The sequence below is a fragment of the Melanostigma gelatinosum genome (genome assembly GCF_949748355.1).
Source record: "Melanostigma gelatinosum genome assembly, chromosome: 11".
Lineage (NCBI taxonomy): Eukaryota > Metazoa > Chordata > Actinopteri > Perciformes > Zoarcidae > Melanostigma > Melanostigma gelatinosum.
Window position 1 is genome coordinate 2,207,815 of NC_136644.1, and position 24,842 is coordinate 2,232,656.

The 24,842-nt window shown below is 47.4% G+C and overlaps 1 protein-coding gene across 2 annotated transcripts; it reads right to left on the reverse strand.

Annotated features, from left to right (window-relative positions):
- Positions 1-2,403: 2,403 nt before the first annotated feature.
- cnnm2b (cyclin and CBS domain divalent metal cation transport mediator 2b) lies at positions 2,404-24,586 on the reverse strand. Of its 2 annotated transcripts, XM_079278269.1 has the most exons (8): positions 23,028-24,586; positions 8,566-8,709; positions 7,647-7,784; positions 6,199-6,368; positions 5,140-5,233; positions 4,466-4,528; positions 2,959-3,137; positions 2,404-2,763 (listed from the first exon to the last, which is right to left on the reverse strand). In XM_079278269.1, exons 1-8 carry the CDS (start codon positions 24,511-24,513, stop codon positions 2,476-2,478), a joined length of 2,562 nt encoding a protein of 853 aa, XP_079134395.1. In that variant the 5' UTR covers positions 24,514-24,586; the 3' UTR covers positions 2,404-2,475. The 2 variants fall into 2 exon arrangements, with proteins under 2 accessions (XP_079134395.1, XP_079134396.1); XM_079278270.1 differs by lacking the exon at positions 4,466-4,528.
- Between the last annotated feature and the right edge of the window lie 256 nt (positions 24,587-24,842).

Genomic DNA, 24,842 nt, shown 5'->3' on the forward strand with positions numbered 1-24,842 from the left:
GAATACGCGTTATGGACAGCACATGGGTACAGCAGCAGCATTGACCAGAGAAACAGGCCTGCGAAGCATTCACAGTGGAAGGGTGATAGTCTTGTGTTCAGCAGAAGATGAGTGTGTGAGTGAAACAGATAATGTGCGTGTGTGTGTTTAACAGGACAATGGAAGAACTCAGTCACAGCTGATGCCTCCCGCACTGTTTCCTGTTGAAACGTCATCATGCGTCTTGTTCTCCTGTCAGGCTCTACGTCTGTAAAGCAGCGTATAAATGTGCCGAGCACATTCTCACAACCTAACCATCGATCACCGCCGTGTCTCTGTGTGATTGTCCCCGCAGGGCACGAGTGGGTCTGCTGCATAAGACCTCTTTCACGTAAACAACAACCAACAGCTGCAAACAACGCGGACGGACTCTGCGTCCGGTTATACAACCGAGACGCCCGTCGAAGGGCTGTTTGTTACGCACACATCGGATTACATGTAGAAACACAGCGACCCCCAGTGGTTACACACCGCAACTGAACATCAAATGAATCTAGCTTTAGGACATTGTTGTTGCCTGTAAAGCGGTAAGAAACGTGCCCGTGTACAGTACATGTTAATGAACAGGCCTGGAAGTGAAATCAAAGTCATGTTTAGTTAAAGAGTTAAAAATCAACGCCCCCACAGATATGGAGTAAACTGAAGCATTCTACACAATGACTGATGCAGCTTCAGGAAACATTTCAAGCACACACATCTTAAAAGTCATTCCTGTCTTCATGAGGTAAAACAATACGGGCAAGAAGGTACCAACGCAGACAAAAGCTCATCAAAGAGCAGAAGTTCCACGTTTACACTCATTTACTTTCTTGCCGAGCGTTTGATGAGAAGACGACTCTACTCGCATCTTCTCCTCCAACTCTCTGCAAGAACGCACTTCTGTGTATCTCCAAATTGTGAAAGAAAGAAATATGTATCTTCAATAGCAGCCAACATTTGTGAAGAATGTTTTGGATTTCGAACTGAAATAACTCAATAATTATTAAACACGGGCTACAATCGACACCGCGTGGGTGTAGTCTCTTTCACATTCACTAAAGTACATTCAATTTAAGTATACTTTAAAAAGAAAATTGCGTTTATGAACTTAACCGTTTGGCAATGTCGCGCACACACACACGTTTAATGTCGAGGTTACTTTTTGTGACGTTGATGATGCTCAACATGTTAGATGAGGTCATTAATACTGTGCAATTATCAAGGTTGACTATGCGTAAAAATTGGCAAAAAAAAAAACAAGACACGCAACCTCCACATGCATCGGAACGGCACTTAAAGTCGAGGCAACATTGCTCCCACTCGGACAGACAGCCGCTGTGTTTGAGGACAAAGGAAACAGGAAGGAGACGAGAAGGAGCGACTGACTGAAAGGCTCGTGGATGGCTGCAGTTTAGCATTATTAAAGAAAACAAATGTACATATACATACAGTACATACATACAAATATATCTGTCAATTTATATTACAGTGATTTTATTTTTAAATTCATAATCATCTCTTAAATAAATTGCTGTTCATTGCACTTTGTTAAAATAATTAACTCTATGATTTCTCTTAAAGGCAACAGTGTGATTTTTTTAAGGTGAAAAAGATAGTGTACCATAAGCCTGATTTAGGAGAATAGTAAAAATAACAAGATCTGTAATATACATACTGTATCTGTAAAAGACCCTCACCTCCTCCGATACATGAACGGATGTTCGTCTCCATGTATGTAGCATGTCCTTTTTCTGATATGACACGCGTGCCCCACGCACACCTTCGTGTGCATGCTCGTGCATGCTCGTATGCCAATTAATGTCACATCATGTCTCCATGCGTACATATATACATACAATATTATAAAATAAATAAATACAGGAAAACATTCTTGGTTCGTGGTTTGACGGTTTAGTCCAAAGCGGTTTTTGGTGCAGTCTTTGACCGTTCTGCTTGTTTGGGTTTGAGTCCTCGTTGATGGGATCAACATTCGACTGAGCTTCCCTGAAAGATGCAGGGGGGGGGGGGGGGGGGGGGCTGTTTGAATACGTGTGTGTGTGTGTGTGTGTGTGTGTGTGTGTGTACGAGAAAGGGACAGGGTTTGCATGCACTCCGTTGTCCTCGAGTCCAAGTCGCCGCTATGAAAGTGTCGGATTGTCCCAAAATAGAAGCTCAGTCTCAGGCACTGTCCAAGTGCACCCTCTGTAAGAGGTGTAGTCCAGCAGGGATTCCGACAACGTCCAGGTGGGGGCGTTCAGGGTGACGCAGCACCCGTCTTCCCCACTGCCCCTCCATGAAAAGGTCCCACTGACTGATTGGGGGCTACTGGTTGGAGCAGAACCCTCGCTCCACCCGCCTCCGCTTCCCCACTTTCCCTCATCTCCGTCTATGCCACCGCTCCGTGTGTGTCCACGAGACAGGGTGGAGGGTCTGGGTCTCCACCGGGCTCGGCGGTGGCTAGATGGGCCCCTCGTTGTGGGCACTGTGGTTGCTCCTGCTGAGGCCCACACAGTTCTGCTGCTGGTTGAGCAGGTGGGACGTCTCGTTGGCCGCGGACACGGACACGACGGGGGTGGTGACGGCGGCGCTGGCTGTGGTGCTGACGACGACTACAGCGGGGGTCTCCACTCCGTCATGGAGCTCCGTCAGCGTGAGCTCGATCTGAGTGAAGTCACCGTCTGTCGATTGGGGTGTTTTGTCCATCCGTGACGCCATGACGGCGTTCTGGTACTGTTGGCGTGTTACCTAGTAGAGAGGATGAAGGCATGATGAGGTCCAACGGTTGGGGGAGATTGATTGATTGGGCTCGTAGGTCTCTGCAGGTCGTTCCAGAGCGACCTCACACTTTGTTGTTTTAAACGATTTCTTTTTTTAATCTTCTCTACCGGCATCTAAGTATCCACAAATGTGCTTTCCCTGCTCACCTGCATGTGTTCTCACCTTTATATACTGCAGGTCTGTGCGCGCTCTGACGGAGTAGTCGGGTACGTAGATCTGCAGGAAGGAGTTGAGCTGGTTGTTGCTGCTGCCGAGAGTCGGGGTGATGGCGTCGATGCGATCGCTCCTGTTCAGAGAGTCGGAGTGGTTGAGTCCAAACGGCCGTGGAGGAGACTTGTTTTCTGTCAGGAGGCGATGGGAGAGGAGAATACATTTAAACCCCCCGAGCCGCTATAGTAATGCAAGGAAAGGCTAAAGTATCTCAGAAAAATATTTTGTCAAATTATGAAGACAAGCAAAAACAAAACAAAACTTCATTCATACAACAAAAGAGGTCTGTCGCAGTCTACTCTCTCTGAAATATTTCCCCAGCAGGTACAGATGCTTGCTGTGATTTATGGAAATCTAATTTCTCCGCAAGTCTTCAGGTGAGGGGAGTTTCACACAGCAGCAGGTAGAGTCGGTGGTCTCCAGTGATGCTGCTCCCTCTATGTGCTGCTACATAGGAGACTTGTTCTGCTTTCTTTTTTGTATTTTTAATTAAAGCCAGATTATGTTTTCCACTTCTTAAAGAAGCCGAGAGAAAATCACACACACAATAAAGTGGAAACGGCTTGGCCAGCGCTAATGCTACTACGTCGAGTGGAATGTATGTAATCCCATGTCGGAGTGTGTGTGTGTGTGTGTGTGTGTGTGTGTGTTTGTGTGTCTGTGTGTGTGTGTGTGTGTGTGCAGACCGAGCGCAGTGGGCCAAAGACTTGGCATGTGAACTCTTGCGGATTAGTACTCCACTTTCTAGGGGCCAGGTCAAAGATACACACATGATGTATTCACGTACACGCAGAAACACTCCGACGTGTGAAAACAGCCCGTTCAGAGGTGCACTGCAGGTCACTGCTAAAGAGAGGAAGATGCTGCGTTTGTTCAATGGCATTTCCGGACACGTGGGTGTGGGTGTGTTGGTGGCAGCATGTCCTTAGTCACGTATGGACTGTGCGCTCTCCGCGTCCATGTGAACACATGTGTACGTGTGTGTCTTTGTATGTGTCCGGCAGGGGGCTGTAGCTGGAGGTCTTGTTGATGTAGTCGGAGGGTTAAAGGTTTGGGGCGAGCGGGGCGGAGCTTGTGCTCGCTCTGGGGCCTCCAGTCTCCAACGCCATTCAGCCACTTGACTAACGGCTCCGGGGATGAGGGCGTCTCAGACTGTCTCCCTCGTTCTCTTTCACTTACAAACACATGAACATACGGTGCATGTTGCATTCAGGTACGCCTCGGTCAACCTCAAAACAAATACTGGAATAGACGATGATGGAGACCAAACACTCGTGTTAGTTTACTGAAAGCATGCAGGGTTCAACTTTGAAAACAATGTTCTGTTCAACATTTCAGTGTCAGCAAAAACATCATTATTCTTTCACGTCTAACTCGTCGGCGGGTTGATTCTAGTGTGGCATCACATGCGAGTGTGTGTGTGTGTGTGTGTGTGTGTAGACAGAAGAGGCCACTGTACCTGGAGATCCTGCTAATGATTCGGCCCTACTGACCACGAATGTACGGGACAGGGACAGAGGCACTGGGGCGAGAGGAAAGACACGAGAGACAAGAAAGAGGAGAGTCTGTCAAAGCTGAGAAACAATCAGTGCATGAACAAACATCGTGCACTTGGATTAAACCTGGTCGAGAAGCAGCAGCAACACGAGTATAACCACCCGTTCTATGCACGACGGGAGCGGAACTGCTACCGAGCAGATAACGTCGAAGCAAACGCTTGAATCTTTTCATAAAAGGTTTGGTTTCTGACTGCAGAGTGCCGGCACACACGCGACAGGAAGGTGTTCTGCTCTTTGGCCAGTAGGTGTCTCTCAGATCTCACCGCCCGTCTGAGTCACAGTCGCTGAAGAAGGCTGAGAATAGAACTGTCGTTTATGAATGCACAGAAAGGACTCACCAGCTGACGCTTTCTCATGATGTCACTGCAGGACAACCTCGCCAGTCTTACAATCGTTGTTAATAAACATCAATGAATAAATGAAAAGCAGTATTTTGCTACTTGGTGCTGACTGGGTAACATTATTATAAAAGAGAAATAACCTGCAGACAAAGTTGCATTCTTTTAGTTTGCTCAAAGATGAGTCACAGCTTGCTCTTATTTTGAAGCCCAGGTGTGTTGGTCAGCTGTCTTACCTGGCGAGGCGGTCAGAGCCATCATCCCGTAGAAGGAGAACGGCCCCGCTTCAAACTTCATCCCCTCTTTTCCTGCCTCCACCTCCACTTTGCCCTGAGACACACAGAGACGACGGAGAACAAAGAGTCAAATACACCGCTGTGTGCATTTCGTTAAATTGTGTCCATCCTTTGAGACGATACATTTGATATCACACTTATTTTATGTCTAATTAACTCTCAGTTGCAGATGTTCATTTGGCAGCATTAGTGCTAAGTTGTGTTGATAACACGTTCTATCAGGACTCAGCTACAGCAGTGCCAGTGGTTTGGGACTTCTCTGGCCCTTGATCCTTTTTTAATAAGAGATGATACCAAAGATGAAAACGCAACTATGTTGTTACTGGCAACATATTCAGGGACACGGTCGACATTCAGACCAGTTTTCAGACTGTAAGGCTGCAGGAAGGCCAACAGCACTTGTATGTATTGTAACTCCACAGCAGGATTTCTTTAGGGTGCAAAGAGAGAGACAGTGGCACGGAGAACAGAGGGATGTGTGTAGAGTAGTACAGTAAAGAAGTTCATTTACAAGATGAAAAACACAGCTGACTCTACTGTTATTAATCAGTACAGTTCATCATGTTCTTCCTACTGACCGCCTCCTCTTTCAGTCTATTTGAAGTGCTTTGCGTGAGCCAGACCTTCGTATCACTCGTGAGCTGTGCATCTACGCTATTGCTGTTTGCTTGAATCCAAACTGCCCTGCAGCACAATCATACCACGCATACCTTTGTCGGACGCGTTGCCCCTGTGGGAACAAAACCTGTAGGACAGCTCTGATAGATGGATGGCTACACTGTGACAAACTGTGGGCACAAGCAACACAAGACGTTGCAGCGTAGCACCAGCAGCAGCATGTCCCTGTCTTACATGTGTTTAGAGTGATGTATAGTGCAGTTTGGTACAAAGGCTGTTATTCCTCTCTCCGTGTTCTTCAGTGAGGTTTCTAACGCGGGAGGCGAGCGGTGGGTCCGGTGTTGGACATTCCGGACTGTGCACCTCGTCGCGTCCACACACCTGCAGTATGAGGATGAAATAATCCACGGGCTTGTTCCGGTGGAAGAGGTAGTGCTCTGCCGCCCGCTTGTTCTTCTCGTCGTATTTCAGCTCCTGGATGACGTGCGGGTGCTTCAGCAAGCGCAGGAGAATCTTTTCTGACATTTGCAGCGGCGCGAACGGATCGATCTCTGAAGAAACCAGAGAGAGAAAGAAAGAGAGAGAGAGAGAGAGAGAGAGAGAGAGAGAGAGAGAGAGAGAGAGAGAGAGAGAGAGAGCGAGAGAGAGAGAGAGACATCGATTATAGCCATATACAAATACACAGGGCTGATGCCAATATCAATATGTGGTGGGAGCGTTGATCAAAGTCATTTCCTTTTTCCTCGTCTGATCTTATGGGTTGTAGTTGGTGCTGTTCAGGTGAACGCAGCCTGCAGCACAGTGCTACCTGCTCACTGTACAGGCTGATATTCTCTCCTCTAGTTTCTCTTGACCGCCTCCCATCTACGTCATGAACAATACGTTCACGCTTTATTTCTGTTACTGCTCTGATGACACATTGTTGGCTCTGTAGCCTACGATTGATATTTACTGTTTCTTCTTTTTACTCTTGTGTATCACAAACACAGCTGAGCGAGTTGCCTTAAAAGGCAACTTTATGTCAATCAAACTGAAATCTCATGATTTCATTGCATTCTTCAGGTTCAAACAAGCAATTCACTACAAAGTTCCAGGACTTCTTGACAGTTTGGTGAATCTGACTTGGAAACCTCAAAGTAAAAATGATGAGTTTTGATTAAGAAAACGAAAATGTTCTTCCCAAAACGTTTCTTCATGTTGTGATTTCACGAGCAGTTGTCGAACGGGCCAATCAGCGCCTTCATCTGCGCGGCGGTGATATGTGTCAGCTGACTGCTGGCTCCACCACCAGGAACTAAACTCCCTAACAGCCTTCAGAGGAACTGAATCAACGCTGAGCTGCTCGGTCAAAGTTCTGAAGCAAATCCAACTGCAACGAGACATCGTCACCTGCTGCTGCTGCTGCTGCTGCTCGGAGGATATTCAGCAGCCTGTTCGGAAATCCATTTCCCGAGGGAAAGCCGGGGAAATATTTCACATTTTACACTAAGTATGTCGAGTTGTGTGAGAACCCCGATCACAGGCCAAAAATGCTTTATGTGATGTCACCGAGGAACGCGTGTAAGCAAACAGGGCAGTGTTTTTAAAGCTGTGAGCTAAGATCTCAACACGCAACCTTCAGTGCCTTCTTCTCACACACACACACGTTGTGAGTCCTCATACAACTCATTCCCTCACACACACAAACAACAGATACTCATTCTACACACATACTCACTCCTCCCTGCACCCACTTGCCCAAAGCCCATATGCACACACACACACACACACACACACACACAGTGGGGGGGCACACTGGGGGAAGACAAGCAGAAACGCAGCCCACTTGCCTGTTGCTAGGAAACGCAGGGTAGCCAGCAGAAGCTGAGGTGATATTTTAACTTTCATTTCGTTGTCGGTCGGCTTGAAGGCCGAGAAATCCTGCTTCCTCTCCCGATGGGTGATTTTCTTCTTCGTCTTGTTGTCGGCTGAGGAGGGAAGATGAAAAGTAAGCGCGTCAGACGCAAAGTAAAAGTGTTTGTGCAACAACAACAACAGGTCGATCCGCTCCGCGGACAGCGAGCGGCTCCTCCTCGGGTCGTAGGGTGACTACACTGGAGTTACCCAAAGCTTATTGCTTTTTCCTGAAATGTAGCTGTGGCGTTCTTCTCAGAACTAAAAGAGAGCTATAGGGGGCTACGTTGTTAGCTTACCACATTCTTAACATTACTTAAAGCCATACGCATTAGGGCAACAAATAGACACGTACTCCACGTCTGCAGGAAGTCTGGAACCGTTAGAGGTGTAACAACACATTTCTAAAGCTGCTATCATCAACATTTGTATATGAACAATTATCTACATGTATGATGAAAGGGATCACCTGAAGTGATCAACCAAAGCTCCTCTCAGCTCATCCTTGTTTGAGCCTTTTTCAGCTCATTGTTGGAGTTTTCCTGCTGCAACGTTATGGTTCAGTCTCATCGTATCTCATTGAAAATCACATTTTCAGCTCCACATTCATTCATGAATTATTTGTCAATGTTTCTTTGAAAGACCCTCCAAAGTTACAGAAATGTACATTTGGATAAATGTGCAGCATCAGTTAGACCCACATTAAGTGGGTTTCGTGTAACAGATCCAGCAGATAGAGCCCAGCTGCCGGGCTTGGATCCGTTTACAACAGATGGAGGATTTCTTACTGTGACAGGCTCAATGCCTGGAGGCCTTACAGTCTAAGGGGGCACGCGGTTCGAGGGGGGAACCTACTGTACAAGTCAGTCTCGTCCAGGATCTCGGACTTGATGATTTCTTCAATAACGTCCTCCAGGGTGACAATACCCAGAACCTCGTAGAAAGGGTCTCCCTCACCCTCATTGTTCACCCTCTGAACTATGGCCAGGTGGGATTTTCCTAGCAAAACACACACAGGTTATAAAGTTAGGGTCATATAATGATAAAGGGAGTTAAATATAGGTCAGGCAGTGATGGAGGTACAAGGGAGCAAACAGGCAGGCAGGGACACACTTTGATCCACTTCATAGAGTAGCATTTTAATACCACGTATCCAGGATAAATACTTGATACATTGTGTTTCATATTGTCAAACAGCTCATCAGTCAGCGGAAACTCAAACAGCCAGACTGACAGTCTACATGTCATCATCCGAGACCCCTCAGCCCCCCCCTCCCTCTACATCTGTGTTCCCAGGACCCTCCTGTGAGCTGCACCAACTGGAAAGAAAGAAAAGAAACAAACTGCCGTGTATGCAGCGAATACTGTCAAGCAAAACGCTAAACAAATTCTCTGCCTTTTCTCAGCTTGTGATCATTTAAAAGGAATTTTCCAGAGGCCCAGGCTAATATTAGCCCCCTGCAAAATGAAGTTTCCATTCCGCCCGGCGATATTCTCACCAAGCGAAGGAGCAGACCGGGCGAAGCCGCCGCTGTGTGATCAGATTGTCTCGGAATGGGCCGTTTGCATGCAGATACACCTCGGCTTATATAATGGAGGACGTCGGTGTGCATGCACGTGTGTCCGAGTGCACGAGTGTGTGTGTGTGTGTGTGTGTGTGTGTGTATCTGGAGAGGTGCATCACTGAGTCAGTGTTCACATGCTGTTTCAGCTATTGTCGGCCGTTTGGTGCAGGCAGGCACAGACGGAGGACTGCAGCTCACGGCTTCCTCACAACGCGGTGACAGCTCACTGACGTGCCGTGTGCAGAGGCCGGGAGTCTGAACGCTGTGAGCATCAGATGCAGAGTTGATGCTTTCAGGAAATATACTCAGATTACACCTAATAGGCTGGCGGGGTAAAGAGAGGCATTAATAATGTAAACAGCAGAAATCCACCATTAAAAGAAAGAGTCTGCAAACAGCAGGCTATGTGCAAGTGTATTTCTGTCGACATGTCGGTGACATGTTGAGCAGGCTGCTTCATGGCGGAGGGTTGGGTTTGAAACAGAAATGGAGCCTCGATGGGTTAAAGCAATCCGGCCTCAGAAGCCCTTCAGCCAGCAATTACTCTAAACTGTCCAGAGAGGCAAATGGAGTGGCCAGCAAAGCAGAGTACAGAGAAACAGATCAATGCTCACTTCCTTCTCTTTAATGGTGTCCACGCCATTCATGGCAGGTTCATAAACAAGGCTTCCAAATCACAGGACAGTGTACAATACCAAGTCATGCAGCAACGTGACAGACCTCAACGCCAGGAAACCAAAAGCGTCATCGATACGTCTCTGGCATCTCGTGAGCATTTGTAATGATTCATCTAAACATCTTCTGCAGGGATGTAGTATTGATTTGAATATATTGTAAAATTGTTCTTGTTATGGCTTTAACAGAGGAAGAGGAACAGCCAATGGGAATGTGTGTCAACGTAACCGTACCTTTCTGGCACAAAACAAGGCCCGACCTCCGACCTTTATGTGAGCAGACTGATAAGAGGCGGAGGACCTCACTGAGATCACGCAGACCTGTTGACCTCATCCCATCACAATGTTTGTTAACATGGAGAACACTTTCCATCACCTCCTTGGACAGAGGACTTTACTATTACAGATGATTTAACAACAGGTCGCGAGTGCAAATGAAGAAAGAACGTCACGCAGCAAATGTATGAGAAGCTATTCAGTAGAAAAGCATGTTTATGCAAAGTTCAAGAGTTTATTCTAGAGTCTGTCCCGTGGGCGAACATCTCAGGAGGACGTTTCATACATTCCACACCACCACCTTTCTACAGATACTAATCTGTATATTTACTATGGAAATCATCAGGCCACATATTTACCGATTGACTGTCAAATGATGGCAATATCAGTCACTTGGTTGGTTGAATGACCACTTTGTTCCAGAGTGAAATATCTCGACAACTGATCGATTGCTATTGAAGTTAGTAGAAATAATTCCTGGTGCCCAGAGGACGAAGCCCCGACGTGTCTTCTAGCGCCACCAGCAGGTCAAATGTCTTATTGTGAAATATATTCACATCTTCAAAGTGGATTGGTGCAACATTTGGTCCTGACATCCACGGCTGCCAGATATTTAAATGGTAAAGACTGCCAAGAGGTTCCTTCATGTTCATAGACGGAGATTAAGGGTTCACAGATTATAATTCATTATGACGCCACCATCGTCTGACACCTTTCTGTTCCGAGTGAAACGTCTCTTTCGGATGGATTTCCATGGTTCATGCAGACAAAGAGAGTCTGACTGAGAAGAACAGACATCTGAGCTGAGAATCATACAGTAGAATTGGAATTTGAGTCCAAATCAAACACTTTTCAAGGCGGATGCCTACGTTGCATAATTGCATTATATTTATTGGCTTTCGTCGGTAGTGACTTTCATAAAGTGCGTTGAAAATTGAAATCAGCTTGATCGGCTAACCTTTGAGCATCACAAGCTCCTAAAATGATTTCAAGTGGTCTGAAGTTAAAATTATATCTAAAGTCTATTTCTGTCTCAGTCAATGTCGCACACACACACACACACACACACACGCCACTCCAGATCGGTTTGTCTCGCAATCCCACAAGAGGAGCGCATACTTTCTAGTTTCCCACAAAGACAGAATACCACACAAGCGACAGGAAAAATGCAGCTTCTGTCTTCCATAAAGATATTACGAGACAATGACTGTTTATTCATAGCTCCTTAGCTGCTGCTGGGGCAGTGGGTTTTGTGAGGGGGGGACTGGAGGTAGAGTGGGGAGGCTGACCCTCTGGACCCTCTGGACCCTCTGGACCCTCTGGACCCTCTGGACCCTGGCAATGGGCCGAGGGGAGAGCGTGTCCTTGCGCGGACCAGTCCTCTGGGGTCCTAAGCCACCATTGCTGCCTGACATCTGGAGCTGTCGAGCGGGGCTGAGGCTGAGGCTGAATGCATGCTGGGTAGTCCAGCACATAGGCACACATCAGGGTCAAGGGTCAATTCACTTTCAATTTCATCCATGAAGGAAGCGTGTTTTTGGGGTCAAACCCTGAAACGCTTTAGTCATTAAAAGACAGAAATAATGGTGTCATTAGACCGGTAAATGGGTGAAGTTAACACACACACACACACACACACACACACACACACACACACACACACACACACACACACACACACACACACACACACACACACACACACACACACACACACACACACACACACACACACACACACACACACACACACACACACACACACACACACACACTTTGTTTCCCCTACCCACAAAGCAGCAGATGACTCAGGTACCAGGAAGTGCGTAATCTCACTGAGGAGAGAGTCGGGGGCTGAACGTTGTAACCGTTCCCGTAAAAGGACGACGATCCAGCCCGCCATCCATCCATCCATCCATCCATCCATCCATCCATCCAGCCCTCCATCCCTCCGTCCATCCATCCATCCCTCTGTCCATCCATCATCCATCCATCCCTCCATCCCTCCAGCCCTCCATCCATCCAGCCTTCATCCCTCCATCCAGCCTTCATCCCACCATCCATCCCTCCATCCATCCAGTCATCCATCCATCCAGCCCTCCATCCATCCCTCCATCAATCCAGCCCTCCATCTCTCCGTTCATCCATCCATCCCTCCAGCCCTCCATCAATCCAGCCCTCCATCCCTCCGTCCATCCAGCCCTCCGTCCATCGAGCCCTCCGTCCATCGAGCCCTCTGTCCATCCAGCCCTCCATCCAGCCCTCCATCCATCCCTCCATCCATCTAGCCCTCCATCCCTCCTTCCATTCTTCCGTAATCCAAAGCCAAGCCTGAGAACCTCCACTGAGGCCTACAGAGACCGAGCCGTGTGCTCTTTTCCACCATTCCCAGCTTATTTATGGAATGCAGCTTTGTCATATTTTTCCATAGCCTAATGTCCTCCTATAAATAGGCCCGTAAGGCTCGGAGAGTTTGGGTGGGAGTATGAGGAGTCAGTATCTGTTGTGGACACTCATCATTGCCCCCCTCTCTCTTTTGCTCTCCCCCTATTTTTCCAAATATGTGAGCGCTGATAAATATAGTGCAGTGTTCGGGTGATGGGAACCCGTTGGACAGTCCTTCTTCTAAATCTACCTCCAGAGAACATTTCCAGCCATTCTGACCCATTTTTCCACTCACGTGTACACACACACACACACACACACACACACACACACACACACACACACACACACACACACACACACACACACACACACACACACACACACACACACACACACACACACACACACACACACACACACACACACACACACACACACACACACACACACCGCTGGAATGACATTGTTGTTCATTCAGAGAAGCAGCTTGCTGTCGTAGCTGGCTGCGTTTGTTGTTGAAAGGTCCCCTGGGTGGAGATTCCTTTGGGCCTCAGTCATAAGGAGAGGCATCAATGGGAACCAGTAGGGATACATGAATGGGCCTGTGGTCAGGTGCTGCTCTGTTATGCGAGTGTTGCAACTGCTGAATGGTGAGCACATCGCACAACGATGACAAGAACTGAGGCTGTTTTAAAGTAGCAACACATGCGAGAGCAGAAGTGCGTCCATTAGGATGTTTGGCTTCAGCATGTAAAACTATTGTTCCCACAAACAACGGCAACTAGTCGGCACGAATCATCCTCATTCCTGGTTCTTTCACTTGGTCGGGGTTAAGAATACAAGTCACATGGTTTAAAGCATCCTCCGACACAAGCAGACGTTAGCATACGACGTATTCAGAGCTCTGAGCAACAGCAACAACCCGGACTACAAGTGAGGATTAAAGGCAGGGTCGGTAATCTCCTTGAAAAGCATTTCTGATATTTTTCTGGAAATTCTCATTACATTTTGACAACAATCAATGAATCCAATACTCTTTGAAGAAACATGTGCAACTGTACTTTCCACTGTTATCATTTCTGTGGAGAGATTTCCCAACAATAGGCCCACATATATATATATATATATATATATATATATATATATATATATATATATATATATATATGCGCTCACTGTACTAACTACGCTGTATCTTCTGTCCCATTAGTATACCGACAACCCACACGGTGACCAACACCACAGAACGCCTGCACAGATGTGTCATAAAGAGTAGCGAGTGCAGAAATAGTTAAATCACATTTAAAGATTCAACAAATGAGACACAGTGTTGATTTATGATGTGAAAAAGGTGTTGACACATTTTGCCACATTTTCTTTGGTACTGTGGGCAAAACAAGGCAAGCTGTTTCTGGTATTCATGCTATGCTATGCTATGCTATGCTGAACACATGTTGTGCTAAACACAACTCATTTCTCCCACATCCCCACAACCCCCTCCTGACGTGTAGGTCTAGGCATGTAGGCACACGGTTGGCCACAGTTCTGCATCGTGCCACACTCGCTAAGCCTCGCTCGCGTTTGAGCAATCAAATCTAATTTGATTTTAAGCCCTCGAATAATTATACTCGAACCGCGATTCTGTTTCCCTCGGTAATACTTCACGTTACAGCAGAAGACACTTCAACTGCTGCACTCGTGTGACTTTACGCTCAACGCTGTTTGCATGTCATACATGACACACACGTCTCAAGCTGAATACAACACAAGACTCTGCGTACTTGCTCCAGGTTATTAGGAGGAAATTCTGTGTGCAGTAAGCCGATGATCATTTGAGCGGATCGTCCAGTGTTGGCTGCTCGATCCCCGCCTGTGATGTGTGTGTGTGTGTGTGTGTGTGTGTGTGTGATAAAAGTGCCATTTAAATGAAACCATATAACTCGTCACCACTTATTGTGCTTCTACGAGCCCATACAGTGAAAGGTGACAGTTCATGAGTGTGTAATAAACGGCTGTGGTGTTTGTTTGAACCTTCTTTGCGGTTTTGTTTTAAGTCTGTTGTCTGTTGTGATGGTTCAGCTCGAGGGGAAACTATGCCGGTCAAATAAAGGAACCAGCAGCAATAACACGTCGCATGGCGTTACCGTCACTGTGACACAGAGAGAGCTAATTAAACACCTGAAAACACACATTTTTGGCAGTGAGTACTTGAAGCTTTAAAACTCATAATTAATACCTCAATAAAAACAATTAGCCGAGGCAAAATCCTTAAAGCTAGAATGAGCTAAGTACTATAAAAAAGCTCCCGTGCTTTGTGCAATAGGCTTTGAGAATGTGGGTTATTGAGGAAAACATGAAACCTGCAGGAACATCCTGCATCGCTGTTCTTATTACCGGTACATTATACTGCATCAATACTCAGGATGAAAACATTATGATGCTGGTTTTATATGAATACGCAATCCAGCGGAAATATCGCTTTTGGTTGAATCTAAAGAACATTACCGTCCTGTTTAAATCAGAATATGAACCATTACAGTGATGATTATTTATATGATAATAAAGTCTGTCAATGTATCCATGTCTGTGCCGATTCAAAACGTTTACAGTTTAACCATAGCTATAATGTGAACAGCCTTAAAGTCAAACAACATAATTCTGTAACTCTTAAAGAGCCATAAACACGGCTTCTCTGATTACTAATTACTCATAAGAATAACAAATGGCTTCAACTGTGTTGCAGCTCTTATCCCCAAAGAAAAAATCCACCCGAAAACAGAACCGCGACTCCAACGATTTTGAACCAGGAAGACGAGACGCTGCCGACTGTCACCTGAAGCAAGACATCAGGACATGGAGACTCACTGACACGGACTAAACACAACTCCCTAACACGAGACCAGCAACATCACCATCCGATAATAACTCAAGCTGGAGGGTCAGCTGTGGATGGGGTTGAGGCTGTTGAGCCTGGATCTGGGTCTGGAGGGTCAGCTGGAGCAGTGGCAGGGGCCTGCAGACCAGAGTGGGGCTCTCCTAGCAGTCCCCCCCCCCCCCCCCCCGTTAGCTGGGAGACACCAGAGAAGGAAAAGCAGTGCAGGCATACACTCAGAGAACTGGTCGACCGAAAAATGCGTCTGTGTGTTGACAACAAAGCTGAGTATGCAGATCTGATTTCTGTCTGAATGGACCGTGTTCCAACTACTTTCCCCCGTTTACACTTACATAAGAAACGTCTGACGCGCGTCACATCAGCGTGTGAGAAACACATCTGCATCGCATCATTAAAGACGCTGATGTGACACTTTTTGGAGTTTGTTTCATTTAAATTGTAATTGATGACCAACTCCCTGGTCCATCATTTATGGTTATTGTCTAAATTTATTTTTTAAAACACCAAATGAAAGCTGCGATGGTATTTATTGTTAATATAGAGATATTCATCATTTGGGGTCTTAGGTGGATTTTCCCGTTGATACTTTGGCATGAAATGACCCGTTGACCTTTGACTGGTGCACATTTCTCACAAAACAAGAAAATGACTAGAAACATTTCCAAAATGTCCTCCAAACGGATGTGATTAGTTTCCTTAAAACCATGAACTTTCATTAACGATGAAATCATAGGACTACGCTGCTGCTCAATCCTTTTTATCATTGATGTGTCGTACACGGCCAGCTGAAACACTGGCGCTGCTGAAGCCTCCGAAAAGCATCGGCTCCATCAGCTGATTCTACAGAGCGCTGGTGTCTCTCGGGCCTGTGAAGGGCCCGTCTCGGGCTTTTTCCTCCTGCAAGTAAATGGAGCGACTGGACAGTGTGCCCGGTGTTATCAATGAAGCCAGCCTCTTGGCTCTCCAAAAAGTGCAGCTTGGAAGGCGTCCACGGCAGGGCATTAGGCCTGGAGGTTTGTGTCGTTTGTAATTTATAACACCGAGGGAAATGGGCAAGAGGACAATATGGGGAGAAGTGGGAGAGAGGGAATGTGGGAGGAGGGGGATGGGACTGCTCGCTGCACAAGCAAGTGGCTCTTCTTCCCCGAGTGTGCTGCACACAGCCTGCTTACTAGGCTGACCAAGCTGGAGGGCTTTCTCTCCGAGGCACAGCCTGAAAGGGCCTTAGTTTTCCTTCTGCTAGTCAAAGTAAGTAGAAACTACATAGATATAGAGCTGTGGACGCGCACATACAAGTGCAAATGCAGAGAAAGCTATCTGTGGGAAGAGGAGCATGCTTGGTTTGAAGTATAAATGAAATATCGACGGCTCGACACTGTACAAGACACAGTGTTTCACAGCAGCCGGCGGCAGCTTTAGAGAAGGCAGTGAATCAAAATGGATGACTTTTAATGAAGTATCACCATCGCACTGAACCTCTGCAGCTCAGTAGCTTCACCGACGGGACGGACCGTCACTGTGAGGAACCTGATATTCAGAGAGGAGCTTTACAGATGTCACTGCAACACAGTGATCATCATCGTTCTCCTGCTAATCATCATACAGCGACACCAGCAGCAGCAATTTCCCTTCATGACATAACGCACACATTACTGTGATAATATCTTGACGACATAACGGCAGTCAAAACAACATCTACATGACTTCTTCTCACCAGACTCAAAAGAGAAGAAGCTTTTCCTGAAGACAGTTTCAAAGATTTACAAAAAAAGAAAATCTGAATTCACTTTTATTTTATTTAGCGAGACAAGATCCGCCGCTGAATGCACAACGAGCACCTGGAAGTACTTATTGTGATGACTTTACAGATTATGAAGGATTTTTACTTCTGGCAGAGAGTTTTCGACGCTGACTTCATTGCATTCTTAATTGTATTTCCCGTACGTGTTGAGAGATCTGCCATAAACGTCATGATTGCCTCGGACCGTTCGATCAGCCCTGTGGACATCAACAAGGGTCTCACGAAGCCTGAGACCACCAGACCGAGGAACAGACCTGTAACGTGATCAATGCAGGCAACTCATAGCATTAAGCTGTTCCTTTACTTCTTCGTCTGCTGTTACGGTAATAGTCAATTATAAAGTCTGAATAATCCGTTTACGCCTCGGTGCAGTGTGATCTCTGTTTTGGGAAACAGCTTATTAAAAGGAGCGTGGGGGTGGTTGCATTCTTGATTGCGTAATAACACATTTCCCTCAGTAGTGCACGGCTACAGATCCTTGGCAACATGTGCTGGAAGCAGACTCGGCTCCTTAACTACGTCCACAACAAAAGAACGTACCAAAAGCCTTTTGTTCAGGAATCATCACAGACGCTGTACGAGCACTGAAGCGAGTCGCTGAGGAGTCGAGCGGTGACGTTAGTAAGGAGAAAGCATGTGAAGCAACGTGTGCAACTGTACTTTACACTGTTGTGATTTCTGTGGAGAGATTTCCGAACAAAAGAGACAGAAAGAGCAGCATATGTGTTGCAATAAGTGCCTCGGATGAGTCCCTGTTTGGGTATAATATGCTCTACTTCAGTAGCCCCTTGTACCTCCACTGTAAGCAGTCTTTTGATACATCACTGTTGATATACAGAGCCAATGAGGTCACAAAGGTCTGGATCAAAAGTCTTCCATGAAAGAAATTCATACAATTTGCTCTTCAAAGTGAGGTTTCCTAAACATCTCCAGTGCAACAGGGACCTTGTTGTGCTTTTTTTTTGAAGACAGCAGCACTTTGTAGTTTCTATCGGACCTTTTGTTGGAGAGATTGTGGGCGAAAGCATTTTCCAACTCATGCCAAATATAGCAAGCTGACACTGACACGGTTGTTTGTATGGTGAACAACGATAGCGGGCGTCGTACAGGGAGCGTAGCGTCACGTAATGGTATCGCCGACCTGAAGACTCGACGTTTTCACCTCAGCGCACGCATCGCCGAACAGCAAACCAAAGGTGTGTTTGTGTTAAATACGAAGTATATGGGGTGCCCGGGAGGAAATACATGGAAAGTAGAAGTCATAATGCGAGATCAGACAGGCTTTGGTTAACGCACTGCGCCTGCATTCACACTCCTCAACTGTTGGACTAATCGGGTCTTAACAGCCTACTTCATGTTGTACCAGAATCTGAAGAATGTTGGCCAATTCAGAAGCCAGTCTTTAACACAACAGCCTCAAGATTTCAACCCAGACAATATCTAAATCACCACAAGTCAACCACCAAGTCACTTCAATCGCGTTGCAATTGGGAACTCACCACATGGGACAACGCCGATGATTACATCACATGTGGAATGTCTACATTGAGCATACCCTACAAGCTGGCTGTGTTCAACATAAGCATCATGTACTCCTGATGTACTAATGGATTTAACAAGATTAACTATACATCAACTTTACATTCCTGCTGCAATGCTTTAGAACCACCACCAGCTGAATTCAACTCGACCTGGATCTCGCTTGACAGAGTCAACATCTCATCAGCTGAATTACTCGTCATAGTTCTGTTGTTGTGCGGCTGCTGAAACAGTTGTTTGGGTTACTTTTTAAAAGCTCTGCTTGGTTGTTCGGTCAAGGACACCAGACGCTACGTACCCAACAGCAGACAGAGTGAGTGAGATGTTCCCTGATGGTGTAAAACAAAAAGGCGTTTTGGAAAGAGATGGATGAATGACTTACGTTGGACAGGTGACTGGAATAAAAGGCTCTAACTGAGTCCTGACAGCGCTGCATGTCTGCTGGATGCATACAGATGTTTGCTAACACGCTGCGACACAAAGTAAAGACACTTTCACTCTGATGGATCGCCAACAGAAGAGTTTCAAGTCTCTGCAAAGAACACCATGCTTTGGAAAAAAGAAAGAAGGGTTGGCAGTCGTATGAAGTATTCATGATTTGTAGCATAATGGGCTAAACGATGCAAAAACAACAGGTGGTCCTTTAAATTGAAAGGCAAGAGTGCAACAGAGGAAGAGTTACCACGCAACAGGTTTCTACAACAGCAGCTTTCGCCTCCTCTCTTAAAGTACTGCCAAAGGGCTCGAGTATAAAAAGTCAAACACAGGTGCTGATTATCTATATTGAATATGTATATTTTCATAAACTCACTATGGCTTAAAGGTAGCTCAGCTGACTGGACGAACGAACACAATCGACAGTATTTATATGGACGAAGATATAATGCTTATTGATATTGATGGCATGTGTTAACTATAAGCCGTTTGTGAAATTTGATTCCATACAAGAAGAAAAGTCGACTACAAACGCCGCCTCCTGTGAGGCAAAGTGCGGGGAAATGCAGACAACCTTTGATTGGAGGTAATTAGTTGAGCGGCTGGCAGGAGAAGCCGTGCTGAGTTCAAAGGGGTGTCCCTCATCAGGAAACATTAAGTGTTCTTACCAACACCATGCCATTTAATCCCAGCAGCATTAGCACCAAGGGTTACCAGGCAAACACACCATTTCTGGACATTCGCTACGCTATGCTACACGCTCTGCACACACATCCAGGCAGAATAACAGCGTTTGAAGCAAAACTTCTGTCGGCATTTCAACGAGGCCGACAGAGTAAAAAAAGAGTTTCACTTTAAGACAAAGTACGGAGCAAAGAGACCGTGAAGGCTGCTGAAGCTGAATTCAGCATAGATTGGCCTATATTGCGGCAATCAGGGAACTAGTTCAACACGTGCCAGGCCTCATGTAGGCTCCATTACACTGGGGACCTTATCCTCCAACACTGGAGCATGTCTACCCTGGGCTATAAGACACCGGCAACAATAGCTTCAAAAGAGATAAGCAGGGCAACTAGCAATTTAGACAGTTATGGATGAGAAGTACTGCGTGTTTGTGTCTGTTGTTAGCAAAGCAGAGAGAGAGAGACAATTGGGGATAAAAGGTTTTTCTTGCCTCTGTTGGGTCAAGTTCCAGTTCCACCTCTGGACTCTATTCAAGTCAGGCAAGTCCCCAGGATCTGAGCTCTCCAAACATCCAAACAGTAGATACCTTCATCCTCTCACAAGGCTGGTTACACTGCATGGGGTGAGTGAGTGAGTGAGCGAGTGAGTGAGCGAGTGAGTGAGTGAGTGAATATCAAAGTCAGAAGGGCATCTAAATTCCTTCTTCGGACTCCGCTGCTTGCTTTGGTCCTGAATGGCACACACTGACCCACTCATTAACCGGTGAACCTGCAGCTTGACAAGCAGCCCCCGGGTGACGGTAATTGTTGCAATCGCAGAAGGAGAGCAATTAATGAAGGAGGTCAGAAGTTTCCAGACGGGTGTCTGCCGGAATTAAAGAGCTCCCGCATGAATCTCACTGTGACCCCTGACCTATGCGCTCTGGGTCGGGCCGGGGTCATTCAGCACTTTATTTTCACCACCAAGCAAATGTTCATCGTCGCTATTGAGTCTATTCGTATTTTAAACTTCAAATCAGTGTGATCTGTGTAGAAGCAGCTCCGACCAGCAGAGTTTACACCGACTGCTCCGGCGCCGTCTCCAATCAGTTTCTTGTGTTTCGTTTTTTTGTAGCAGACTTCAGACGACTATGCAGCTCCGCAAGCGGCATCAAATTAATTAACAATGACTTACAATACAAAGCACTTTGAACTGAGTGTGCGCTGCGACCAGAGCCAGATTGACGGGGAACTTTGACCCCCCCCCCCCCTACAACAGTTGCTTATGACTTCCATGAGACTGGACCTGTATGAACCGTGCTGCCAACATGATGCCAACATGGAAATAGAAACTGCCTTTAGTGAACAGTAACAATGTAGATTTACAGTTCAGGCTGTTATTCAACAAGTGTCAGACTGTTCAACGGATGTGCTGAAAGACACAAGTGAAAGGTTTGCTATCGTTATCCAACAACAAGCTGCATTACACCTGTAAACACATTACATCGACAGAACAGAGTAAACTGTGCGCAGGACATTCTGCCTCCACAACCACAGATCTCACGGCTTCATATCACTGTCGTGGAATTCAACGTGACGTCGCTCTGTGACTTCGTGCCGACGCTGCCGTTCCTTCGGTTCCTTCTTTTCGATCCTAACGCGCAGACTCACAGGTCAAGAACAGCCGCATCGCTTCAAAGGCCGACATGTCGGCCATCAGACGTTCACAGTCCAGTGCAAGAGGTGAGGCCAGAGACACTGAGAGGATCATGTGTGGTGATGAAGTACCACGACATGTCACACGGCTCTCCCGTCTGAAGAAAAGATCAACAAGGTCAAGGGAACTGTTGTTTCCTGCTGCTGGTGCGTGTCTGTAAATAGTCAACTGTGATGAAAACACCCCCCCCCCCCACACTTGTTTATTATGCAATGCTAATTTGGCATGGAGAACTACACCGTATACTTTCTGGTAACGGAGCTCAATGATTTGCTCTGTTTTTCTCCCAATTAATCCTCTTAAAGTATTAAAGTGTTGATGAATCAGTTGCGGATCACCGGGTTAGATGCAGACCAGCATCACATCTACGCATCCTGTGAGGAGCGACTACGTAGAGGGGAGGGCTGTGCAACACATCAGGTAAACCGTGGGTGAGGTAAACATCGTTCTCAAACGCCATGCGCATACACAGCGCTCACACACACACACACACACACACACACACAGGGGGCTCGAGGGTGTTGGAGGCTGTTATTCATTATCCACACGACTGCATTCCAGGGCTGGACAAAAGGAGTTATCGCCACCATCATTCAGAGGCAAGCACAAGAGAGGGAGAGAGGGATTTAAGCAGGTTCTCAAACAAGATGCCCCCACCTGATAACCTTAGCACTGCCGTTGCACCATTCCCACATGTCCTAATGCGTTCACAAGTCAGAGAGAGAGAGGGGGGGGGGGGGGGGGAGAGGAGGAGGGGAAAGAGCAAAAAGACTGAATGAGAGGGGAAAGCAGAGGAAAGCAAGAGGAGAGAGAGAGACCGTGTGAACATTAACACTGAATGGAAGCGATGGAGAAAGATAGCGACTCCTCCTCCTCCTCCTCCTCCTCCTCCTCCTCCTCCTCCTCCTCCTCCTCCTCCTCCTCCTCCTCCTCCTCCGTACAGGAAGTGACCAGTGAGGCAGGTGCACCTCACTACTGATGTGGCTGCTTCAGTGCTTTGTGAGTCAGGCCAGAGAAGAAATGCACAAACAACCCTTTTTTCTTCTTCCTTCACTACCTGGAATTTATTGTGAAATCAAGGGGACACAAGTTCTCCTCCCCCCTTTTATTGCTGAAGATCAGGCTTTAGACGTTTAAGATACACTCACACACCTCGACCTGTTGATGGACAGAGCAGAACAGGCATCCAATACTACCTGCAACAGTTCACCTGTCTGCCCTCCCGAATCCAACGGGTGGACAGGTGAGAGGCCAGCAGGCTTGTGCAATGACCTTTGACACTCGAGAGTCAAGAGAGATTAATTTGGCATCACAATAATGTATTAAAAATAAGGTCAGCACATGCACTCAATATCTAGTTGTCTCACCTTTTTTAAACTCCTCCAGCATTGCATCCAACTTGGTGTCATTGAACACAAAATGTAACGGGTGGCTGTAAAACTTTGTGATGGTTTTGAGAGGGGTGCAATCATCCGGGTCCACAAACGCCAGGTCCTTGACAAAAAGCAGATCCACGATGTTGGACCTCTCGCCCTCGAAGACCGGGATGCGCGTGTAGCCGCTCTTTATGATCTCCGACATGGTGTTAAAGTCGAGGGTGCCGTCCCCGGGGATCATGAAGCAATCTCTCAGCGGCGTCATCACGCCCTCCACGGTCTTAGTCCTGAGCTCCAGCGCGCCCTGGATGATGTTCAGCTCCTCCTTCACCAGGTCGTTGTACGGGTCCGTGACGCGCAGCATCTCCAGCAGCTTCTCCCGGTTGTACACGGTTCCTATCTCCTGTCCCAGGAGGTAGTCGAGCAGCTTGCTCACCGGGTAGGAGGCGGGGAAGGTGAGCAGCATGAAGAACTTGGTGAGGAATATGGTGTTGGCCCCGACGGCGAGGCCGTGTCTGGAGCAGATGGCCTGGGGCGCGATCTCTCCAAAAATGACGATTCCAATGGTGGACATGACCACCGCGAGCAGCCCCGAGCCGGCGATGTCGTCCAGCAGGATGGTCAGCGTGGTGTTCACCAGCACGTTCCCGAGCAGAAGCGAGCAAAGCAAGTAATTCCCTTGGCTCCTGACCGGCTCGATTTTTTTTGCGTAATTCTTTTCCTTCTCCGTGCCGCAGTTCTGGACTATCTGGAGCTCCATGGGGTCCAGAGCCATGAGCCCCAGGTTCAACCCGCTGAACATACCCGACAGGCAGAGCAACATGGAGATGAAGATGACCTGGACCCAGAAGGGCAGCAGGAACTTTTTCTCCTCCACCACGATCACCTTGGTGTCGTCCCCGTCGTGGTAGATCCAGGTGTTCTCCGTCCACGGGTCGTGCATCCCGCCCACGGCCGGCGTCGCGGTGGCGATGCATAGATAGTACGATTTACTCCTCTCCGTCTTGCGCAGCGGTTTGACCTCGAGCTCAACTATTCCGGTCGTCTTTCGACTCACGACGATGTTGGGCAATATAATTATATCCGAAGTCCTAATGCCGCAGGGATGCAAGCTGGACGAGTCCTCTTGGCTCTGGTTGTCCCCGGAGGAGCTGTCAAGGCTCCCCACCGCACGGCTCCGCTCGTGTTCCGTGAAAGAAATTTTGGACCAGGTGTCGTTGTTGATGTTCTTCCCGTACACCCTCAACTTCACCCGAGAACGCTCACTCACCCGCAGGTAGCCCCTATCCATGAAGGAAATGTCGTCCGTGTCCTCCAGTCGGAGCCCTATGATGACGGTCTCCTCGGACCCTTCCTTGCCACTTGTCGGGGTGACACAACAGCCAGTGACAGTTAAGAAAAGCATCGCCAAAGCTCGGACCCGGTTAAGTGACGCCATTTTTGCAGCGGTGGGTGCTCGGGACAACGGCTCTGCCATATCGACAACCAATGGCGATCAACCTCCTGAATGAAAAGGGCTTTTAAAAATCAGAGCCAGTCGGAGTCCGCCTTCATCTCCGCCGAGGGTTGCCGTGACTTGTGCATCGGGACCTGCTCGTTCCCACTACGTGTCCGACACTGATGACTCGCGAGCGCAGGCTTATGGGCCAACTCGTGCCTCCCCTGATGTCCCCGAGACAGGCGACGGCGGCGACCAATCAGTAGCGGCCGTTGGCGCGGGGGCGGGGCGTGCGCAGCCTCCTTGGCGAATCAAATTCCAAAACAAGTGCACCTCATGTTAAGAGACAGTCGAGACTCTGCTGACTT

Bases quoted from the DNA above. Each gene is read 5' to 3' on its own strand.
- cnnm2b (XM_079278269.1), bottom strand. From the start codon at position 24,513: ATGGCAGAGCCGTTGTCCCGAGCACCCACCGCTGCAAAAATGGCGTCA. The intron at 8,710-23,027 runs GTGAGACAACTA...GTGTTTTGCTAG, and splicing joins GCTGGAGGAGTTTAAAAAAG to GAAAATCCCACCTGGCCATA. The intron at 5,234-6,198 runs GTGTGTGGACGC...TGTGTGTCTCAG, and splicing joins ATTTCATCCTCATACTGCAG to GGCAAAGTGGAGGTGGAGGC.